Source organism: Lampris incognitus, chromosome 15, assembly GCF_029633865.1.
Source record: "Lampris incognitus isolate fLamInc1 chromosome 15, fLamInc1.hap2, whole genome shotgun sequence".
NCBI classification, from domain to species: domain Eukaryota; kingdom Metazoa; phylum Chordata; class Actinopteri; order Lampriformes; family Lampridae; genus Lampris; species Lampris incognitus.
This window is the reverse complement of record NC_079225.1, coordinates 17,111,482-17,134,676: the sequence shown is the minus strand read 5'-3', so window position 1 is coordinate 17,134,676 and position 23,195 is coordinate 17,111,482. Positions and strand designations below refer to the sequence as shown.

General features: G+C 48.7%; 1 protein-coding gene across 3 annotated transcripts in view; it reads left to right on the top strand.

The window, feature by feature from the left end:
- Window positions 1-23,195, top strand: part of LOC130124953 (protein eva-1 homolog A) — a 100,392-nt gene that overhangs the window by 16,175 nt on the left and 61,022 nt on the right. For 2 of the 3 annotated variants that reach the window (XM_056294329.1, XM_056294328.1), the window contains exons 2-4: window positions 12,629-12,852; window positions 15,571-15,694; window positions 18,468-18,620. In XM_056294329.1, the coding sequence (XP_056150304.1) occupies window positions 12,629-12,852; window positions 15,571-15,694; window positions 18,468-18,620 (501 nt within the window). Of the gene's footprint in view, window positions 1-12,628; window positions 12,853-13,188; window positions 13,310-15,570; window positions 15,695-18,467; window positions 18,621-23,195 lie in introns of those variants that run through there. The other variant, XM_056294330.1, reaches the window with a different exon arrangement.

Genomic DNA, 23,195 nt, shown 5'->3' with positions numbered 1-23,195 from the left:
TGCTTTTCTCTCCTTGTATTCACATCTTGCCCGTATATTGAAAACACATTTTCAATTTGAGCTTCTTTGAGGCTTCTCAGTCATAAGACACACAGCCTGTGTCAGTGCCTGGGGGTCTGTGGCTATTTGACTCATATGGCATTTCAAGAACAAATAAATAGTCTCTGTGTAGGAAAGCTGAAAAGCTGAGGGGGATGGGGCAGGTAGAAGTGTGTGTGTGTGTGTGTGTGTGTGTGTGTGTGTGTGTGTGTGTGTGTGTGTGTGTGTGTATGTGTGTTGTTGGGTAAGCTCGTCGGCAGTGTCGTGGAGGTGGAAGAGACCAGGCAGTGAGAGTGTTTGTGTCTCTAATGTTAATGACTTCAGCTGCTCAGGCTCGGGCCTACATGGGAGACCTGCAGCCAACCCCCTCAGGAGTGACACATCCTGGGGGCACAGATGCACACAGCCAGGGCTATTTTGACGGGAAAAAAATAGAGAAGGACCAATACAATATTTATGAGGTACGAATTTATACCCCTGATATTTGGCTTTTTCTGTTGTCAAGAGGAGTGTGTCCATTTTGGGAACCTCAGAATTGCATCTCTGCTCTTCGCAGATGATGTGGTTTTGTTGGCGTCATCAGAATGCGACCCCCAGTGCACACTGTGGTGGTTTACAGCTGAGTGTGAAATGACCAGGATGAGAGTCAGCACCTCCAAGTCTGAGGCCATGGTTCTCTACCAGAAAATGGTGGATTGCTCCCTCCGGGTTGGGGATGAGTTGTTGCCTCAAGTGAAGGAGTTCAAGTATCTTGGGGTCTTGTTCACGAGTAAGAGTAGGATGGAGCAGGATGGAGCAGGAGATTGACAGGCGGATTGGTGCAGCAACAGCATTAATGCGGACATTGTACTGGACCGTTGTGAAGAGGGAGTTGAGCTGGAAGGCAAAGCTCTCAATTTACCAATCAATCTTTGTTCCAACCCTCACCTATGGCCATGAGCTTTGGGTAGTGACCGAAAGGATGAGATCACGGATGCAAGCGGCTGAAATGAGTTTCCTCTGGTAGGGTGTCTGGGCCCAGCCTAAGAGATAGGATGAGGAGCTCGGACATCCGGAGGGAGCTTGTAGTAGAGCCGCTGCTCCTTCACATCGAAAGGAGCCAGTTGAGATGGTTCGGGCATCTGATTAGGATACCTCCTGGGTGCCTTCCTTTGGAGGTTTTCCGGGCATGTCCAACAGGGAGGAGACCCCGGGGTAGACCCAGAACTCGCTGGAGGGACTGCATGTCCAATCTGGTCTGTGAACGCCTTGGGATCCCCCAGGAGGAGCTGGAGAGAGTTGCTGGGGAGAGGAACGTCTGGCGTGCCTTACTTAGCTTGCTGCCACCGCGACCCGACCCCGGAGAAGCATCTGATGATGAGATGAGATGATGTTGTCAAGAGAGTGTAAAATGGTTAGAATTACTAATGACCTAATAAATAGAGATCGGCAAACCCTATTCCCCGTTTTATGCAGCACATACATAGCCTGTTGGTAGCCTGTCTGAATCTATCCATGTGACTCTCTGCAGCTAGCAACATCATCAGGACAAGCCACTTTTATTCACGCAGGCTTGAAGACAGACAGACACAAAGCAAAAAAGATAGGGGCCATGGAGTTCAACATAAACCGCAGTGACATTTATTAGTGAAGCCGTTCTGCCTTTTGTTATTATGGATGCTCCCACTGATCTCTCCATCCCTAGTTTGGTGCTTTCTTTGTTCCACCCGTGGCTTTCACAACAATTTTAACCCTGCTTCTTGTCTGCATTGGTTATTAGTGTGAAATCGATGCAGTGTGCAAGAGTCGTCAAACCCTGACTCATGATTTTTCGAGATGTGGACATGCCTTTCACTTGATAAAACCTGTTGGGATGTAAATTCAGTGTTGGCCGAGATAACTTTATCAAGCCAATTTTACTGAAAGAAACGAGTTGTGCCTCCCCCTTTCAGTTAAGATTCTCACCTCCGCTACACTGCCGGGTCCGGCCCAATAGGTGATGTAGTAAGGGACATGTTGAGGTAGTCTGCCGCTAGTGGAGCGAAGCTGGAAAAAAAACCCATACTGTTCGAGTCAGATGTGCATATCCATGCCTCCGGCCAAAGAGACAAACCCCTTTCTCCCAGCTTGACCTCCCTACACCCCCCAAATTTAGCATTTTTCAAAAACCAGTAGGCCTACTGGGTGGAGACTAAAACCATATATTGCAGTACTCTGTAATACCGGAGAGAAGTACCGAGGATTCTCCGAGAGGATCTGAGGTGATCAGAGATGGCTTTGTGTTGTCAACAGGCCGTCTGCTACAGCTGTACTGGTTTTTGTAAGTTGCCTCTGCTGAGTTTAGTTGTCAGGGCAAAGAAATGCAGAATAACCATCACACTGAAGTGTGTGTTGCTGTGCTGGGGTTAAATCCAGGGGGCCAATCTCATGTGAGTAAGCCCCTTCAGCTGATCCCCTCCCCCATTCATTAACTGCATGTGTGTATGTGTTGGTGTGTGTGTGTGTATCAAGTCTTTACATGAGCTACACCTATTGCACCAACACACCAGACAATTAGGCTGGAAATACAGTACACACCTATTCCTCCCCCACACTCTGTAGTAAATTAACCTGCAATTGGTGGCTCCAAAACAGATTACAGCAATTATAGATATAACTCAATTATAGATATAACTCAAGTTATTGTGCCGGAGTGCGGATTTACAGAACGGGGCAACTTTTCATTATCTTTTTAAATGGCTTAAGCTTAACTTAATTATGCTGTCAAATGTAGTCGCCTCTTTGTAGGGGTAACATCGTAAAAGCAAAATAACCTCTCGGGACTTGTCGTAACTCTCATTCAGAGAGATTCAGAGACTTGACAAAATCAGGTAAAAAGGCGGTAGCTTTCTTCATAACCCGTCAAATGACTGTGCCAAAACTGACACGTTTGTACATGTTTCTGTTGAAATGCGCTCAAAATCGGTAATGATTTTTTTTTCTTTAACCAAGATTTGTAATGGGCTATTTTTCTACTTGTACGGTCATTTTACAGCGCCTGAATAGGATTGCTTCTATATTGAGCTAAACATCTATTCATCATTTTAGTCTCGGCTGTTCTCTGTTCGGCTATATTCTCACAAGAAAATAAAGTTACTCAATAATGGATAGATAGAATAATGTATGGTATACAGAGGCCGGAGGACACTGTCATTTTATTACTTCCAATGCAAATCTGAGTGGTTTATTATGGAGGACTGTACTTGGCATATTTATCATGCTAGGTGCTTGTAGTTTTGCTGCAGCTGTCTGTTGTGTTGCAGACAACGAGTGCTCTTTGGGGTCCGTGTGAATTTGAATTTTGTGTCTGTAGTCTCGTTTAATGTTCCCTTCGCTTCACCTCATCAGCCGTTCAGATTCAGTTCTCAGATCATTTGGTGAGCAGGGTCGGGTCTGAAGAGGTGACTGCAGAGTTTTACCTCGTGTGATTGATGAGCAGCAGTTTGTTTTGTCTCTGTGTCTTGTCATTCCCCAAGAGCTCATGTGTCACCCTTGTGGTCCATGGACAGAGGTAATTACTACAGGGCCTAAAGCCACCAGCGCTGGACCACCACATCCTGTGGGCAGCGGCTATTCCTTTATAAAAAGCTTTCTCTCTCCCTCTCTCCCTCCCTCATCCCCCCCACCTCTCTCGTGCTCTCTCTGTTTGTTTCTTTGGTGAGATCCAGAGTCTGGGTTGATTTTCAAATTTTATAAAGCAACGAGGAACTTGGATGCTTTCATTCAACAGTGGCGCTACAATGATGTGATCGGTTCTGTGATGGATGACGAGTTGGTTTTTAATAATGTTTTTCGATGAAGTGTGTGAAATCAAGTAGTGGATGGACAGCAAGTAACGTCTACACAATTTTTTTTGGAAATTGTCTCTGAATAATCATGGAAGTAATTTAAAAAAAATTATGATCAGTATGTGATCTATTTTTGAATAAAATGGAATTTTAAAATTCAAATTCTCTGCCTCTCTCTCCCTCTCTCTCCCTTGCTCCCTCTCTCTCATTCTCTCTTCCCCTTCCCTCTCTGTCCCCCCCCCCTCTCTCTCTCGCTCTCCCTCTCTGAAATTCAAATTCAGATGGCTTTATTGGCATGACATAACACTGAACATATTGCCAAAGCAAGGGTTTAAACACTGAAAAAGCTAAACGTTATTTGGAAAACATTATTGAAAACAAACGTACTACAGCAAAGAAGCACAAAACGAATATACTTTCATCGAATATAACAGCAACAACGTGTGTCAGGTGACTTTCACTCACTGTCCCTCACTTTATGGCAGGCAGCAACATAGACCGCTGCTAACTTACACTCACTGTCCCTCACTTTATGGCAGGCAGCAATATAGACTGCTACTAACTTACAGCTCTTTGAGTCCTCCGCTAGTAGGACTGGTAGTTTTTCTTCACCTAATAGGTTAAGAAAACCTCTCCCGCCCTCTCTCTCTCTCTCCCACTCTCTCTCTCTCACCCTCTATCTCCCTCTCTCCCTCTCCCCCTCTCTCCCGCTCGCTCTCTCTCTCTCCCTCTCCCCCTCTCTCCCGCTCTCTTTCTCCCACTCCCTCTCTCTCTCTCTCCCTCTCCCCCTCTCTCCCGCTCTCTCCCGCTCTCTTTCTCCCGCTCCCTCTCTCTCTCTGTCCCTCTCCCCCTCCCTCCCTCTCTCTCCCGCTCCCTTTCTCTCTCTGTGTCCCTCTCTCCCTCCCTCTCTTCTCTCTCTCCCCCTCTACCTCTCCTTATTCTTTCATAGCTGTCTTTCTTCCTTCCTTGTTTTCACTTCCATCCTTTTCCTTTCCATTTCTCTACTTCCCCTCTGTGTTCAACATCCAACACCCTTCACACCTTTTTTATCTTCATGTTTTTTTTCAACAACTTCAAAAAAACTTTTTAAGCTTCCATACAAGCACCCCCTTGTTTTTTTTGGTTCTTTTTTTATAGTATGGCTACTTAAAGAGTCACGATACAAAACGACAATCAAAGAGCAAGGATGAGTCAAGTAAATTATTTATGAGATAGTGCAAGCCTGTTTCATGCCATAAGCAATCATCAGCTGTCACTGGATTTTATATATATACATATATATACATATATATATATATGTGTGTGTGTGTATATATATATATATATATATATATATATATATATATATACACACACACAGAGAGACAAGGTAGAGTGCTAGCTAGCAGTGCAAGCAGGACAGGCTGAAGACCAGTTTTCCTCTCACGCTGTCCTTTTTTTAAATCTGTCATTCACCAGCCACCCCTTTTATATCCTCTTTTCCTCACCTCAGAAAGAGCGTAGCAAATCAATCTGTTGCCCCCCCCCCCAGCTCCCTCCTATCCGTCCTGCTGCTTGTTCTCCACTGGGTTCTCCTAATTTGGGACCACGTCTTCCCTTGGCGTGTTGCAGAGCGCGGCCTGTGTCTTTGAGGGAAACCTCGGCTCTTCCCAGTAATCACCACTTAAAGGGAATTCCTTCTCCGGCTCCGGGCCTGCTGCGCTGCAACTTTGAACATTTGATGGCTTGATGGCTATAATTTGCTTAAAATAACACCAATAAAGTCATGAAGCTGTAAATGCCGAGATGCCTAATGTACCAAGATGAAACCGATGTAGTCTTTGATTTTTTTTTTGAGGCTTCTAAGTACGACTTGTTGATTTCCATGGCATGTGTTTTGAAGCCTTCTGTTGCTCGAATAGCTTTCTGTTTGAGCCAATCCAGGATCACCTTGGAGACCTTGTGACTACAGTATGCAGGTGCACTTCTTGGACCAACATCAAGTTTAACCTTTGTGAGATGTTTTCAGTGTTGCACTTGATTGTGCAACGCAAGGTTTTGAACAACAAATTACAGACTTGCGTTTTGATGGGCTAATTTATTTTTGTTGAAAAAACAGAGCGCGTTGAAAGAACAGTTGGGCCGGTGTTTGGTAAGCATCGGGGACACGTCATAATAAGGTGTTTTTCAGCCTGTGTGGCAGAACACGCAGTTCAAACACCGCAACGCTCCGATAAGAGCGGCGGCGGCGTCTTTCAAAAAAAGGGGAAAGCCCTGAGTGGAGTAATCCCCAGCAGACAGACAGGGAGGCACTCCTGCTGAAAAGCCTGTAAAGAGGGAGTCAACAACAAGTCAAACCTTCGTCATTCCCCTCTCCCTTCATCCCCCCCCCCTTCCCTCCCACTCACCATCTCCTCATACCAGTGAGTGTGCCTGCTATAGCTGACACTAAACACCACGACCCAGTGGAGAATTGTGTGTGTGTGTGTGTGTGTGTGTGTGTGGGGGGGGGGGGGTTGTTGGTGCTTCGTCCCCGTCCTACCCAGAAGAGCTAGGTACACATTAGAGAGGAGGCTCCCGCCGGGGTAATATGTTTTTGCTGTGCATCACCTCCATAGCTTGCTGTAAAATTGCACAGATGAGCATCAAAGTCCACATTTGCAGGGCGTCCAGGTGGCGTGGCAGTCTATTCCGTTGCCTACCAACACGGGGATCTCTGGCTCGAGTCCCCGTGTTACCTCCGGCTTGGTCGGGCGTCCCTACAGACACAATTGGCCGTGTCTGCGAGCGGGACGTTGGATGTGGGTAGGAGTCCTGGTTGCTGCACTAGCGCCTCCTCTGGTCGGTCGGGGCGCCTGTTCAGGCTACGTCCCCCTGGTGAAACTCCTCACTGTCAGGTGAAAAGAAGCGGCTGGCGAATCCACATGTATCAGAGGAGGCATGTGGTAGTCTGCAGCCCTCCCCGGATTGGCAGAGGGGGTGGAGCAGCAACTGGGATGGCTCAGAAGAGTGGGGTAATTGGCTAGATACTATTGGGGAGAAAAAGGGGGGGGAAAGTACACATTTGCACACACACACACACACGCAGTGTTGTTCACTCCATTAGTCGAACTCCTCTGTCAGTACATTTTCTGCACCACCATTCCTCTAATCGGAGATTCCTGGCGAGGAAATCCTTCTCTGACAGGGCTTTCTCCCTCCCGTGTTGACAAAACACAGCAGTCCGTCACTAATTTCCTCCCTACCTGACCTAGTCCAGTTCCAGGTCAGGCCACAGGGCCGTCACATGACCACAAATGGGGAGCTAATTACCGACGGGGGCCCTTGAATTTTCCAGCCCCGCGATTGGCTGACCAATCACGAGGGCAGCCGGGTCATGGCTGAGACGTGAGCGGCCTCTCGCCCACCGCCAGGTGAGCATGTCACATGGTGAGAGGTAAACGTGTAATCCCGTCTGTCAGCCATGACAGATGCGAGAGGCAGGTGCAGCTTCTTGTAAAATAAATCCTCGCTCTGGCTCCGCGCGGAGGAAACGGACCATGAACACCTCTTCAACCCGGTTCATGAAAAGGGAGGACCTGTTAACGCACACACCTCAACCGCAACCTCCTGCCTTTTATGGACCAACTAAATAGCCCGGCAGACATGATGGCCCGGTGCTGTTTGTCAAGCAAAAGGGTAGAGATGCAGTTAAAGCAAAGAGCCCGGCCCGCCGCATGAAAAGAGCGAGGGAGGGGAGGGGTGGGGTGGGGAGGGCAGGAGCCGGGCCGCTGTGTGGGCATTGTTCAGTCTCTGCCTCTGAGGGAAACCTGTCGTTGGCCGGGCGGTTTGCACAGGTGTCTTAACTCCACCCGATTGTTGGCCTTGAAAGGAGACTTCAGTCAACTTTGGGAGCGAAGGCGAGAACAATTGAGGAGCTTGGACTGGAGAGAGAGAGAGAGAGAGAGAGAGAGAAGGAGGGTTAGGATGGTGAGAGAAAAGAAATGAATTCTTCAGAAAACACCTGAGGGCCAATGTGAGATAATCTGTTTGCCTTTACCCACAATCTGACTCGGAAGGGCGGAGGAAGACGTATCGGTGTTTGCTGCTTAAAGACTTGCTCTCCCGACAGGAGTCGAGCTAGTGACCCGCCCATCACCTCTCTGAAACTCTGCGTCAGTCGCCCTAGGACACGCTTTTTTCTCCCACAAGCCGTGTGTGGATTTAATCATTTACCTTCAGTGTTCTCCGTTTCACCCTCGCCGCGGCCTCGACGCGGCCGTCGCCAGGGCTGCACTGCTGCACCCGGCGCTCGGTGAATGGAGGCCCGGCGAAACTGGCGGTCTCTCGTGGCGTTGGCGCTCCGCCAGAAACCAGCCCCAATAATCTGATACTGTCACACAAACACCACCTCACCCTAGCTTTAAGGGCTAGCGGTGAGGCCTGCTCTTACTGCCTTGCTAGTGTTGCTGTTTGTGTGTGCATGCATGTGTGTGTGTGTACCACGTTTTTCTATCCTAATGGGGACCAAATGTCCCCATTAGGATAGAAAAACCTGAAACCACCTACCTTGTGGGGACATTTTATGGGTCCCCATGGGGAAAAGGGTCTATTTTAGGGTTAGGACTTGGGTTTAGGGTTAAGGTTAGAATTAGGTTAAGGTTAGGGTAAAGGTTAAGGTTAGGCATGTAGTTATGATGGTTAAGGTTAGGGTTAAGGGCTAGGGAATGAATGTAGTCCACGAGGGGTCCCCACAAGTATAGGGAGATGTGTGTGTGTGTGTGTCTCTGTGTGTGTCTCTGTGTGTGTGTGTGGTCTTGCTGCCAGGGGGAATGCCAAGTTCCCTCTCACCCTCTCTGGAATGTGGCAGGCAAATCAGGCCTGTGTATGAAAAGGAGATTACTGGGAGCTAGAGGGACCGACTTGTTAGGGCTGCGCAATTAACAAAAGGGGAGGGAGGGGAATCAAGATTGTAAGAGTACAGCAACTGCACTTTCCAAATCTGGAGATGTTGTTTATAGATAATTCATTTCTACCTGAAGGCATTGTTTGCCAAGCAAAGACAGCCTCTCACAAGGTTGTCCGCTGCTGTGCAAAATAGGGAGGACACAGATACAGAATAAGTTGAGCAGAATTTTTTTTTTAATTCATCATCCTAGCTCACATCTTTACATGCAGCCATCGTGTATCTTATTTTCAGTGTTTTCATTTTGAGAAAAAAAAATCACACTACAGTTATCTGGGTCCATTTCATGACACGCACAACCCTGGCGGCACGGTGGCCCAGTAGTTAGTGAGCGCTGTTTCCTCACAGCAAGAAGGTCCTGGGTTCGAACCCCAAGCCGTCCCAGGTCCTTTCTGTGTGGAGTTTGCATGTTCTCCCCGTGTCTGCGGTGGGTTTCCTCTGGGTGCTCCGGTTTCCTCCCACCATCAAAAAGACATGCATGTTAGGGTTAATACTCCTGTCTGTGCCCCTGAGCAAGGCAGTGGAAAGAAGAACTGGAGTTGGTCCGTGGATGCTGCAGCTGCCCACTGCTCCTATACAGTAGGATGGGTTAAATGCAGGGGACAAATTTCATTATAACCCTCCATCCATTCATTATCCAAACCGCTTATCCTGCTGTCAGGGTTGCGAGGATGCTGGAGCTTTTCCCAGCAGTCACTGGGGCAGCGGGCAGGGAGACACCCTGGACAGGCCGCCGGGCCATCACAGGGCTTCATTGTAACCATACAGCGTCAAATAAAGTGGCTTTCATGTGAGTCCCTTGCCTTAGGAGGAATATTTCTGAACGAAGAAACAGCACGCTGTTATGAGGACAAGCATTTTCACTTTTGAAAAATTAGACTGTAATGTGTGTAAAGACAAAGAGACAGCTCACATAAGACACGTTGGTTAACACGGTGTGGGTTATTTCTGAGTAAGACTGTAAAGAAGGTTGCATCTTTGTGCTTGTTTTCTAAGCCAGTCCCAGGTGCAGACTGTAAAGCTGGTTTAGTAACTGTCTCTTTAGTGAGGCTGACCTTTTGAGGTTTGTGAACATCCCAGGTTTCATCCTTTTCACTGTTGCCACGGCGATAAGGGCATGTGTGTGTGTGTGTGGTGTGTGCCAGGTTTTTCTATCCTAATGGAGACCAAATGTCCCCATTAGGATAGAAAAACCTGAAACCACCTACCTTGTGGGACATTTTATGGGTCCCCATGAGGAAAAGTGACCATTTTAGGGTGAGGACTTGGGTTTAGGGTTAAGTTTAGAATTAGGATTAGGTTAAGGTTGGGGTAAGGGTTCAGGTTAGGCATGTAGTTATGATGGTTAAGGTTAGGGTTAAGGGCTAGGGAATGAATATAATCAGTAAGGGGTCCCCAAAAGTATAGGGTGACATGGTATGTGTGTGTCATTTCCTTTATCCTAGCGAACACTAAGTAAATAAGAAGTGAGTGGAAGGCAGCAGAGCCACAGTGAGGATGTGTGAGCACGGCATGTAATTGTGTTTGCAGAGCACTTAGCCAAGGAGCCGAGCAAGCTTTGTGAAAGGTTTTCCTCGCAAAAAGATTAAAATCCTTTTTATTTTAACAGTATTTATCCCGTAACTCCTTTGTGTGAGTATAGTTAACTTATGTTAACCCCCCCCCACCCCAAAATCTGGAAACGGTAGTAAAACACGATATTTTAGAAGGCAGTGATTACAACACATCTCGGGCATGGGAAAGGTGGCGGGTGAAAGCAGCACGATTCTGAGTGGAACCTTTGTCTTCATTGGTTGTCCACCAGCTGCCAGTCACTAAGTAGTCCTGGTAAAAAAGACATTATATGACAGTGGCAAAGAAAGAAAGCTGCCCCTCTCCTTTATCTCTACTTCCCTTCTTGCAGGCTGGAATGTTAATTGTGGCTTTGTGATGGGGCACCGTTCTCCTCCTGACTGACTGACTGACTGACTGACTGACATGCTGGCTTCTCTCAAAGACCGGGGTTTGTCAACGGGGCCGTGCAATCAGCAAACACAGTCCAGTGGCTCGCTGAAGTGTGACGTCGTCTCTTAAGTTGAATGAAATCATACCTATTTCTTAATTTCCTCCCGCTGTTTAGCTCACATTTCTACTTCTGCTGCCAGTGCACAACGAGTCGCGCAGTGCAGTTCAACATGCTCACCAGTGGGCTGTATATAGGCCCACTGACTTGCATATAGTTCGATGAGTTTGGATGGAGGCCAGGAGAAGTGTGGAGTTTGCGTGGTTCAGGAAGATGTGTGGACAGATTTAGCGGAAACCTGTGTCCAACACACAAAGCTGTTGTTCCACAATGACTGTAGGCCTGATGCTAACAGCAAATGATGCTTCAGCTTCTGTGTGGCGTTGTGCTGCTTTTCAGCCAGGAGCCTTTTTTTTTTATCCCCCCCCCCCTTTTCTCCCCAATTGTATCCAGCCAATTACCCCACTCTTTCCGAGCTGTCCCGGTCGCTGCTCCACCCCCTCTTCCGATCCGGGGAGGGCTGCAGACAACCACATGTCTCCTCCGATACATGTGGAGTCGCCAGCTGCTTCTTTTCACCTGACGGTGAGGAGTTTCACCAGGTAGATGTAGCGCATGGGATAATCACGCTATTCCCCCCAGTTCACCTCCCCCTGAACAGGCGCCCCGACCAGCCAGAGGAGGCGCTAGTGCAGCGACTAGAACACATACTCACATCCGGCTTCCCACCTGCAATTGTGTCTGTAGGGATGCCCGACCAAGCCGCAGGTAACACAGGGATTCGAACTGGCGATCCCCATGTTGGTAGGCAATGGAACAGACTGCCACACTATGTGGACGCCCCAACCCGGAGCCGTTTTGTCATCTGTCTGTCTGGGCTTGTTGTCCAGTAGTACTGCTGTTGGTCTGCGGAAATGTTGTGTACTCCTTAATGTAACTTGCCCTACTACTACTACTCCTTTCGGCTGCTCCCGTTAGGGGGCGCCACAGCGGATCATCCGTTTCCATCTCTTGCTGTCTTCTGCATCTTCCTCTGTCACACCAGCCACCTGCATGTCCTCCCTCACCACATCCATAAACCTCCTCTTTGGCCTTCCTCTTCTCCTCTACCCTGGCAGCTCCATATTCAGCATCCTTCTCTCAACATACCCAGCATCTCTCCTCCACACATCTCCAAACCATTTCAATCTCGCCTCTCTTGCTTTGTCTCTAAACCGTCCAACCTCCAAACCATCCAACCCCTCTAATATACTCATTCCTAATCCTGTCCTTCTTCGTCACTCCCACTCCTTTGCCACAGTGTGTGTTAATAAACACAAATAAAACATGGAGGAGTCCCTGTACAGCATGCTATGCACAAACCTTTTTTTTTTATTGTTACACACTTGCATGAAATGAAGGATTATGGGCAATGAATCAGAGGAGTTTATCTGAGGTGGTCTAGTCCAGGCAAGTAAAAAATGTGACATTTATATGAAGCTTTGCTGATTGCTTTGCTGATTGCTCTGCAACTGAAAGAGGCGTCAGGTCCTGAGCGGTTGTATTTCAGTGCAGTTAAGTGGTATTTCCTGCCGTGACTTACTCAGAAAAGCATTAACCTGCTGCGACGCACCCCTCCGGACGCGTGGACACTTCGAAGGATGCGTTCATTTGTCAGTATTTAGAAATGAAAGTAAAGTTTTGCACATTTAGAAAATACTCTGTGTGCCATGAGAAATGTCACTGAAATAAATTTAGATGTTTCATTTTCGGATAAGCGGCTTGAGTAATGGATGGATGGATGGATTTTATCCTCTGTGCCGGCGTGTGTGTATCGGTGTCTGTTGTAAGAGCTGCTGTGGTGTCCTTCTCTCCCAGACTACCTGTCGAGGGTTTTGAGGAACTACACCGAACAGGCCTGTGACGGAGACTTCCTGTCTGTACGCTGCCCGCCCCGCACCACCATCACCGTGCAATCGGCTTTCTACGGCAGGAGAAGCCCCTCCCACTCCCAGCAGTGCCCGCAGACCTACCAGGCCCTGCTGGGGGCGTACAACCCACAGAAGGATGACCAATACTGCTCCGTGTCCACTGCTTTACAGGTTAGAAGCACACCGATCTCGCACATCCTGGACGGTATTTCAATTCAGGTTTGTTTGTTTTTTTTGCTGGACCCCCCCCCCCTTTTTTTTCTCCCCAATTGTACTTGGCCAGTTACCCCACTCTTACGAGCCATACCGGATGCTGCTCCACCCCCTCTGCTGATCCAGGGAGGGCTGTAGACTACCACATGCCTCCTCCGATACACGTGGAGTCACCAGCCGCTTCTTTTCACCTGACAGTGAGGAGTTTCGCCAGGGGGACGCAGCGCGTGGGAGGATCACGCTATTCCCCTTCCCCCTGAACAGGAGCCCCAACCAGCCAGAGGAGACGCTAGTGCAGTGACCAGGACACATACCCACACCCAGCTTCCCACCTGCACATCCGGCCAATTGCATTGTAGGGATGCCCGACCAAGCTTGAGGCAACACGGGGATTCGAACCAGGATCCCTGTGTTGGTAGGTAGCAGAATAGACCGCTATGCTACCCAGATGCCCCCAGGTTTGTTTGTTTGTTTGTTTGTTTGTTTTTTTTAGATAAATGTGGTGTTGTTGTTGTTTTTCTAGGCCTTTCCAGGCTTCCCACAGCGTTATTCAAGTTCATCTCCAGCCATACTAGTGATCTAATTGGTGTTGATAAAGATCTGTCCTCTGTACTCCATATACTGTATGTCGGGCCTGGCTCTCGTCCCACCTTCTGGGCCCGTCTCTCCCTCGCTGCAGTGTTTACCCACATAGACAGCCTCTTGTTTTGACTGTGAAGAGTTTTTGCGCCGTGATGCCCACCAGAATTGGCTCATTACAAAACCAAGGGGTTAAATCATGGCGCGGCGCTGGTTGTGTAATGCTTTATTAAGATGTTTTCCACTAAATTACACTCTTTATAGCAGAGGCAGACTTGTATAGCTCTCATGACAAAGCCATTTCATGGGGTCCTCGCTTTGACGTCCCCTCTTGCACTGACTAAAATGTGGTCAGGCTGGAGGCATGGCTCTGCACGACGTCCACGTAGATGCACATACGTTCACATAGAAAGTTGCACACACACACACACACACACACACACACACACACACACACACACACACATGGCGGTCCCTCGGGATCGAATATGGCTGCCTTTTAGGATGCCTGCGCGTGACAGCTTTTCACACGGAGAGGCTGATGCACCTGCAGCCACCACACGGTCCTTGGCAGGGGGTGGCCCGAGTCCAATGGCATGGAGAACCAAGACGATTTGGGACCACCCTCTGTTGCAGCCTTCATCCGCCTTCACTGCCGTTGTGACCTGGAGACATCTACCACCAGTTCAGCCGACACACACACACACACTCACTCACACACACACACACACACACACACACACACACACACACACACACACACACACACACACACACACACACACACACACACACACACACACACACATCCTCTTGTCTGGTATATTCTAAGCGCCCCACCCTGGCCCTTTGGTGCTTTGTGCCATGCATTTCCAAAATAACCAGGATGACCATGAATGGTCGGACACAGATGGTGCATTGTGGCAGAGTGCGAGAGGGACTGACCATTGTGCAGCCCACATTAGGAGAGATCTGATAGAGCAATCTTTAGTCACCTTTTATGGCCCTTGGGCTATTGTTATTACAGTACAAAGTGCTCTCATTTATTTATGAGATATTTATATGGTGTCTATCCAGAGTTGTAGTATCAAAAGTTAAAGTCCAACAGTGGTGGGGGCGCCTGGATGGCGTGGCGGTCTATTCCGTTGCCTACCAACATGGGGATCGCTAGTTCGAATCCCTGTGTTACCTCTAGCCTGGTTGGGTGTCCCTACAGACACAATTGGCCGTGTCTGCAGGTGGGAAGCTGCATGTGGATATGTGTGCTGGTTGCTGCACTCGCGCCTCCTCTGGCTGGTCGGAGTCCCCGTTGGGGGGGTGAGGGGGAAGTGGGGGGAATAGCGTGATCCTCCCACTTGCCACGTCCCTCTGGCGAAACTCCTCGCCGTCAGGTGAAAAGAAGAGGCTGGCGACTCCACGTGTATCGGAGGAGGCATGTGGTAGTCTGCAGCCCTCCCTGGGACGGCTCGGAAGAGTGGGGTAATTGGCCGGGTACATTTTGGGGAGAAAAAGGGGGATAATGGAAAAAAAAGTAAAGAAAATAAAATCACTTATGAGTGGGACCATGTGTGTGTGTGTGTTGTTTTAAATAAAATGGCCAGATAGTATGCCTCATTAGCAGCACCCAAGCCAAAAATTGTGAACATTTTACAACCTCTGGAACTCACACAACCTCACAAATGTTGAATTCTGGGTAAGGCCCTGAAGCAATTTAGTGTGTTTAGGGTTAGAACTGAGAATTTGGCGATGGGGAAATCTGTATGCCAGAATGTGTTAACCTGTGTTACGTTGGGGTGGGGGGGGGTGGGGGGGGAGTAAATGATGGTGAAACCAAAGAAGCAGAAGGTAGCCAGGAAAAGACTGGAGTGCATCTTTCTACACATGTCCTTTTCTTCTCCGACTGCTCCTCTCTCTCTCTCTCTCTCTCTCTCTCTCTCTCTCTCTCTCGTTGTTCCCATGGAGTTGTAGGCAGTCCGTTTGAAGTAGTTTTAGGTTTGCGTACCGCCGGTCTCACCATCGTCGGCTCATTGTTCTCCTTCTTGCCCTTTCTCCTCCTCCCCCTCCTTCTCTTTCTCTCTCTCGCTCCCCCTCTTTTAGAAAATGCTGGACGAGTGCCAGGACCGAAGAAGCTGTCAAGTCCTTGTCAACAGCCGTGTGTTTGGGACAGACCAGTGTCCTGGCAGCAGTAAAAACCTCATTGTCTGGTACAAATGCAGACCTAGTAAGTCCCTCATCAGCCTCGTACCCTGACCCGCGCATCTGTCCCACTCTGCTCATCATGGGACTGCCCCTGCAACACATCTCCTTTTCACCCTCGCTTCATTTGCTGTCAGTTTAAACAATGATACTCTTCATTATATTAGATCATTCAAAGCTTAGATGCAAAAAAACCTTCACTGGAAAAGATTTCCAGCCGTAAAATTATAAAGATGATCTGCAGTCTGTATTGAACATTGAGTTAACTGATATCAGCTGTGATTCTTGCACTACTTGGAGCTTAAATCTCCCCTAAAGGGCTTAGTCTTAGGTCTGCATACAATACTTAGTGTAAAGTGTCTACTTCTCACCTATGCATCCCAGAGACTTGGAAATTTCACCCAGAATCCAAAGGGAGGACGTTGAGGTGGCAGTGTTGTAACCCCCCCCCCCCCCCCGGCTTCTTAATAGACGCCCTGCTTCTCAATAAAACTCCCTAACACACTCTTTTTAACACTCTTTTCACACCTCCATCCCTTTCCTACCGTCCCCTCTCTCATCTAGTCAGGAAGCGGAGAGTATCGCTCCACATGGGAGCCACAGCAGTGTAGTAATCCCACCCAGAGAGTGGTCTCCATTCAGGCCCGAGTGGTGTGCTGAGCCGTTGTAGCGGTCACACTAGAGTGACCAGGAGTGGGCACTAATCCACTGACCCCCCCTCCCCCCAATACATACACACACATACACAAACACACACACTCACCCCTCCCCTTCCTTCACTCCGTCTCCACCGTACCCCTCGGGCCAATCAACAGCTCTTTGTTCTCTGTCATTTAACCAATGACTTCTCAGGGGAAGAGAGAAAGGCCGCATGGGGCGTTAGTGAGGTGCAACGGGCAGGTGTCACTGCCTCTGAAAGGGGAGGTGGATGAAGCGAGAGGAGGACGGCGGAAGTGAGGGAGAAAGGGAGGGGGAGAGAGAGAGAGTGTGACTCCATCATCAGGAGATACGAGAAGCCAGCCCCCCCCCCCCCCCCGTTTCATGCATTCCTGTTCCACTCCCCCATGGATGTAAAAGGCTGCCGTGGTGTTTTTATTCTCCGGCCAGTGGAGCTGTCACAGGTCACTGTGGCTGGATGTGTGTGTGGAATGCCTCTGCATGGCTCTACATGTCCACCGAGGAGCGCCGCTGCCGTTTCTGCCCACTTACTCTGAAAAGAACCCCCTTTGTCGCTGTTGTTTTCTCTACTTATCAAATCAAAGCCACTCTGGGTAGATACGATAAGGGAAAAAAATGACTCCTATCATAATATTTTGCGACAAGTAGGTCTTACTTCAGAGCTCAAGTCATGCCCAGCAGGTAGTGTTTCACAGCACTGCAGGCAGGCAGCAAACCTATAAAGTACTTCTCTGTATTGTGGCGTATGCCTTGTGGCGTATGCCTTGGCCACCTTTCTTAAACAACCTCACACCGGATCCTAACTGGCTGCCATGTGAACAAGCGAAAATCAGATTGTTAACCACCTAACCAGGCGGGCGTCCGGGTGGCATGGCGGTCTATTCCGTTGCCTACCAACACGGGGATCGCAGGTTCGAATCCCCGTGTTTCGTCCGGCTTGGTTGGGCATCCCTGCAGACACAATTGGCCATGTCTGCGGGTGGGAAGCCGAATGTGGGTATGTGTCCCGGTCGCTGCACTAGCGCCTCCTCCGGTCGGTCGGGGCACCTGTTCGGGGGGGATAGCGTGATCCTCCCACACACTATGTCCCCCTGGTGAAACTCCTCACTGTCAGGTGAAAAGAAGCGGCTGGCGACTCCACATGTATCAGAGGAGGCATGTGGTAGTCTGCAGCCCTCCCCGGATCGGCAGAGGGGGTGGAGCAGTGACCGGGACGGCTCGGATGAATGTCCTAACCTGCTCCATCCTTCAGTAAATAGGCGAGCGACATGTCGCTTGTTTGAAAAATCGCCCGCGCTGCCTCTATTCTTGGGAGGTTTTGTGCACTTGCTCCACCTCCAACCTATTTTCATTGGTCAACGCTGATGCTGACGTCCCTGACGTTTCCGTTTCCTCTCCAGTCAGTGGTAACACCAGCCATTAATTAAATTACAGGGATTTAAGGAAATTAAATTACTAAAGAAATGATTAAAACTTGAGAAAATTACATTATTTATGAATAAACAGGTATAACAGGTATACCACTAGAATAATAAACAGGGTGTCTCCCCGCCTGCCGCCCAGTGACTGCTGGGATAGGCTCCAGCATTCCGTGACCCCGACTGGGATAAGCGGCTTGGATAATGGATGGCTGGATGGATGAATAAACAACATAGACACTTACACATTTGCTTAGGGGGAAGTCACAAGCGGCACCACAAATAGCATCTCATTCTTATAATAAAGCTATATTATAAACTTTTATAACATAGCTTACCATATCTTCAGCTCTGTTTTTATGGGAATCCAGAAGATATCCTGAGTGAGAGAAGATATTGAAGACAAAGACACCTGCTCATACTGACCACAGGACCTTAACCCACAAGATAATAATCAATTTAGATCACCGGTTCTCAATTAGGTCCTCAAGTAGCACCAGTACGGCTGGTTTTCTGTTCCACCAGGAAGTTCACGTGTCATTCCTGTTATTCCCGCCTCCAGTCAGGGAGGTCTTACTCCTGGAACCACAGGCGAATGTAGTGAACTACCTGGCATAATGGAAAACCAGCAGCTCGGGTGGTACATGAGGACCTGATTGAGCACCGGTGTCCTCTGTCTCTCTCTCTGTTTGCCTCTCTCAGATGAGTACAAGAGCAAGGTGGCGTGCGAGGAGGAGAGGATGAAGCTGAGCTGCAAGCGGGGCATGCAGATCGCCGTCTACTCCGCCATGTTCGGCCGGACTCAGCAAGGCACGCTGGAGTGCCCGCTGTACAACAGGAGAGCCCCATCAGTAGGTGAGACGCCTCGCCCTCCCATCTGTTAAAGCGGGGCGGCGGGTTGAGCAAGGACACCGCCCTTCAACTAGCCCAGCATCCGCCCTGCTGAGTGGTCGTCGAGCGAAACACTCCATTTCTTACCGGCCGTGAACGGTGTTGTGTGGTGGCTTAGCCGAGCCCGTAGCTCCCTGTCGAGGGGGTGTAAAGCCACCAAGATGGGAGGGATTGTATTTGTGACTCGAGCCAGATCTAGATCGATCTAGAGCTCACATGATGAGCGATCATCATGATGAGAGATCTAGATCGCTCATCAACCAAGGGTCCTTGGTCTCCTGATGTTCTCAGGGATATCGAATAGCTGGGTCTTAATTAGGACTTCCGTCAAGTCAGTTGCCAGAAGAAAGCGTGGCGATCGTCAGTAAAGGTCGAGCAGGTGGGAAGAATAAACGTGAGTCGGTGAGTTTCTGAGTTACGACTTGTCGGATATGAATAGGATAGGATAGGGTAAGCGAGGAGTGAGCTTCTGCACGTGTGTTGGGATATTTATGGTATTCGATGCTGTAGTGGTCAGCACAGGATGTTAAGATGTGATAGCAAAGTTGCTCAAGCACACATTAACAAACACACACACACTTCTACACACACAAAAACACGGACACACACACACACACATTGCCAGGGGAATAGGAGTGGAATGTAGATCAGATGTCTCTGTCATCCAAAGCACAGAGTCTGGCTTGTAGCTAAGGGACAGTATAGAGTTCCTTCTTAGCGTGTGTGTGTGTGTGTGTGTGTGTGTGTGTGTGTGTGTGTGTGAGAGAGAGAGGGAGAGAGAGAGATAGAGATAGATAGATATCCAGATATATACCGTGTCTTGATGAAGGGAATGTTAATGGTTCAGCACTGGATCAAGACCGGTCTTGGTATCAGCATGTGGAGGCCTCTCCTGCCGTCCATTCATGTAATTTTGACTCTGTGGTGCCTTTGTACGGTTCATGTATTGAGGAAATGGAAACTGGGGTTTCCTCTCCTTGTAAATAAGTAGCCCAAGCAGGTGTACGTTAACTATTCCTCAAAGAAGCGTGTGTGTGTGTGTGTGTGTGTGTGTGTGTGTGTGTGTGTGTGTGTGTGTGTGTGTGTGTGTGTGTGTGGGTTGAATTTTGTGGGGTTTTTTTTTAAAACCAGCTTCCTGTTGCTTTTGAAGCACCAAAGAAGGTTAAATGTCATATGTCACAATTCAAACAATGTAGTGAGGACATGCCCTGCAGTGCATGTTTGTGTTGTGAGTATTTTTGTGTGCGTGCGTGTGCGTGTGCATGTGTGTGTGTGTGTGTGTGTGCAGGTTTGTTTGTGAGCTTCCTTTGGTGAGACAGGTCTGGCAGGATGAGGTCAACAAGCCCGTTGTCATCCCATGGCGTCCTATATTGATGCAAGTGTCAGTATATTGATGTGAAGGTATAGGTATAACCACTACCTGACCTTAACCACTACCTGATCTTAATCCCAAACGTAACCCTAAAATGCTTTGGGTCAACAGCATTGGGCGTCCGGGTGACGTAGCGGTCTATTCCGTTGCCTACCAACACAGTGATCACCGGTTCGAATCCCCGGGTTACCTCCGGCTTGGTCGGGCATCCCTACAGACACAATGGGCCGTGTCTGTGAGTGGGAAGCTGGATGTGGGTATGTGTCCTGGTCGCTGCACTAGCGCCTCTTCTGGTCAGTTGGGGTGCCTGTTCAGGGGGGAGGGGGAACTGGGGGGAATAGCGTGATCCTCCCACATGCTACGTCCCCCTGGTGAAACTCCTCACTGTCAGGTGAAAAGAAACAGTTGGCGACTCCACATGTCTCGGAGGAGGCATGTGGTAGTCTGCAGCCCTCCCTGGGACGGATCGGCAGAGGGGGTGGAGCAGCGACCGGGACGGCTCAGACAGGGTGGAGCAGCGACCAGGATGGCTCAGAGAGTGGGGTGATTGGCCAGGTACAACTGGGGAGAAAAAGGGGGAACCCCCCTGGGGAGAAAGAGGGGGAACCCCCCCCCCCAAAAGATTGAATTTGTCTAAATTTCTATAATGGTGTTGTTGGTGTGTACCTATACATGCATGCACATGAGCATGTGTGTGTGTGTGTGTGTGTGTGTGTGTGTGTGCACTTTCATACTCAGCCCTGTGCAGCCCCATCCAGCATCACCACGTCACACGCAGGTGAGGCAGGATGTGAGACAGGTGGCTGTGTTCGGGGAGACGGGATGGTTGATTATCTGGTTTCAGAGGGAGGCTGAGAGACAGTAACTGTTGTGCCTCCGCTGGTGGGAAGTGGAATCTACTGTTACAGCAGCACAAAGGCCAGATTAGAGAAGGGATAGGTGGTGTTTACCGTCAAGTCACTTGTTGCTCACGCATGCGTTTGCATCAACTGTCAACTCTCAGACACACACTGGCATACATACACACACACACACGCAAACACATGCACACATGCACGCACATACACACACACATGCACACGCACACACGCATGCACGCACACACACGCACACCGTTGTTCACTGTTGTCTTCTCTCTCACTCTCTCTCTCATGCTGTCTCTCTCTCTCACCCCCCCCCATGCTGTTGCTCTCATGCTCTCTCTCTCTCTCTCGCTGTTTCTCTCAATTCAATTCAATATTTGCTTTATTGGCATGACATACGTTTTGTACATATTGCCAAAGCATGTAAAACAACACAACAATGATTATAATAATAACAGCAACAACAACAATGATTATAATGACAGCAACAACAACAATGATTATGATATCCAACAACAACAATAGCAATAGATGCCGTCACCCGCTGTCTCTCAGGTTGTGGCAGGACAATATAAATCTTGCTGCAGTGCTCGCCGCTGGCCCCCCTCCCAGGACTACCGCAGCTTACCTGCGTCGTCCATTTCCTGCTACTCTGGAACCACAGGTTCCAGCTCCTGGACAAAAGCCCATCGCTGTTTTTCAAATGTTTCACATTTAAGGAGAAATTAAAGTGAGTGAGAGAGTGAGAAATTCTCTCACTCACTTTCTCTCTCACTCTCTCGCTCTCACTTTCACTCTCTCATGCTGTCTCTCTCACTCTCTCCCCCTCTCATGCTCTCTCTCTCATGCGCTCTCTCTCGCTCTCTCTCTCACTTTCTCTCTCATGCTGTCTCTCTCACTCTCTCCCCCTCTCATGCTCTCTCTCTCACACTCTCTCATGCTGTCTCTCTCACCCTCTCTCTCACTTTCTCTCCCCCTCTCTCCCCCTCAATTTCTCTCTCTCACTTTCTCTCTCATGCTGTCTCTCTCTCCCCCATGCTCTCTCTCTCATGTTCTCTCTCTCTCTCTCGTGCTCTCTCTCACTTTATCTCTCTCTCAAATTCAAATTCAAATTTTCTTTTATTAGCATGACAAATATACATTTGTAATGCAAAGCATTTCCACATAAAGGACAATAAGAGTGCAGGAACACAGAACGTATATACATCAACACATGCAATAAAACAGCTTACACAGCTACGTCATGGCAACAAGATCCTGCGTGAGTGGATGTGTGTGAATTTGTCAGTCTCTGCATGTGTGTGTGTGTGTGTGTGTGTGTGCGTGCGTGTGAGAGTGTGTTCACATAAAGAACAAGAACAGTATACAATACAGAACACATATACATCAACAGATGCAATAAAAATCTTGTTGCCATCATCTGTGTGGCCTTGTGAGTGTGTGTGTGTGTGTGTGTGTGTGTCTGTGAGAGTGTGTGTGTGTGTGGGGGGGCTGTCCGTGTGTGTGTGTGTGTGTGTGTGTGTGTGTGGATCCGAGTGTTGTCCCGGTCCTCCCCGTTGGGAAGGAGTACAGGGTATCACACACTGTCCCTCAGACGGTGGCAGGCTAGAACATACTGTGCAGCCACAGTACAGCTGTCCCTGTGTTCACCTAGTATGTAGGGCAGTTTTCTGGGGTTTGGCAGGGCCATGAATTTGGGGTGTCTCTCCTCAAATTTCTGAAAGTAGTAATTGCGGATTTCCCAGAATACTTTGCATTCAGCTAAAAAGCGCAGCTCTGTCTTGACAACATTGTCTTCACACTGTTGACAGAAACGTTCGTCTTTTGGCATCCGGGTCTTTTTATGTCTGCCTGTCTCTATTGCTAGGCGATGCTCACTGAATCTGTATTTCGTCAGTATGTTTCTCAAAATGAGGTTATCTGCAAATATGTACTCTCTGTTTAGGGCCAAATAGCATTGCATCTTGCTTTGTGATTTTGTTTTAGATTGCCAATATTCATAATAATTGTCTTTTAGGTTTGAGGGAATTTGTTGAAGCCGAATATGTTGTGTAGTTTGGACCTGGTCTTGTGCCTCTAAAGTGTTAGTATGTGTTAGTGGAACACGATGGCTGAAGACCAGGTTGGTAGGAGAGTTCTTATCTTTGCTCAACTCTTGGTATTGCAAGGCTTTGTAATGGAAAGAGTGTGGGTCACTGAATGTTAGATGTTTCCAGAATTTGATTGCTCTTTTTTGAATTTTAACCAGAAGAGGATATCGGCCTAGTTCTGCCCTGCATGCATTGTTTTATGGTGTGCCGATGG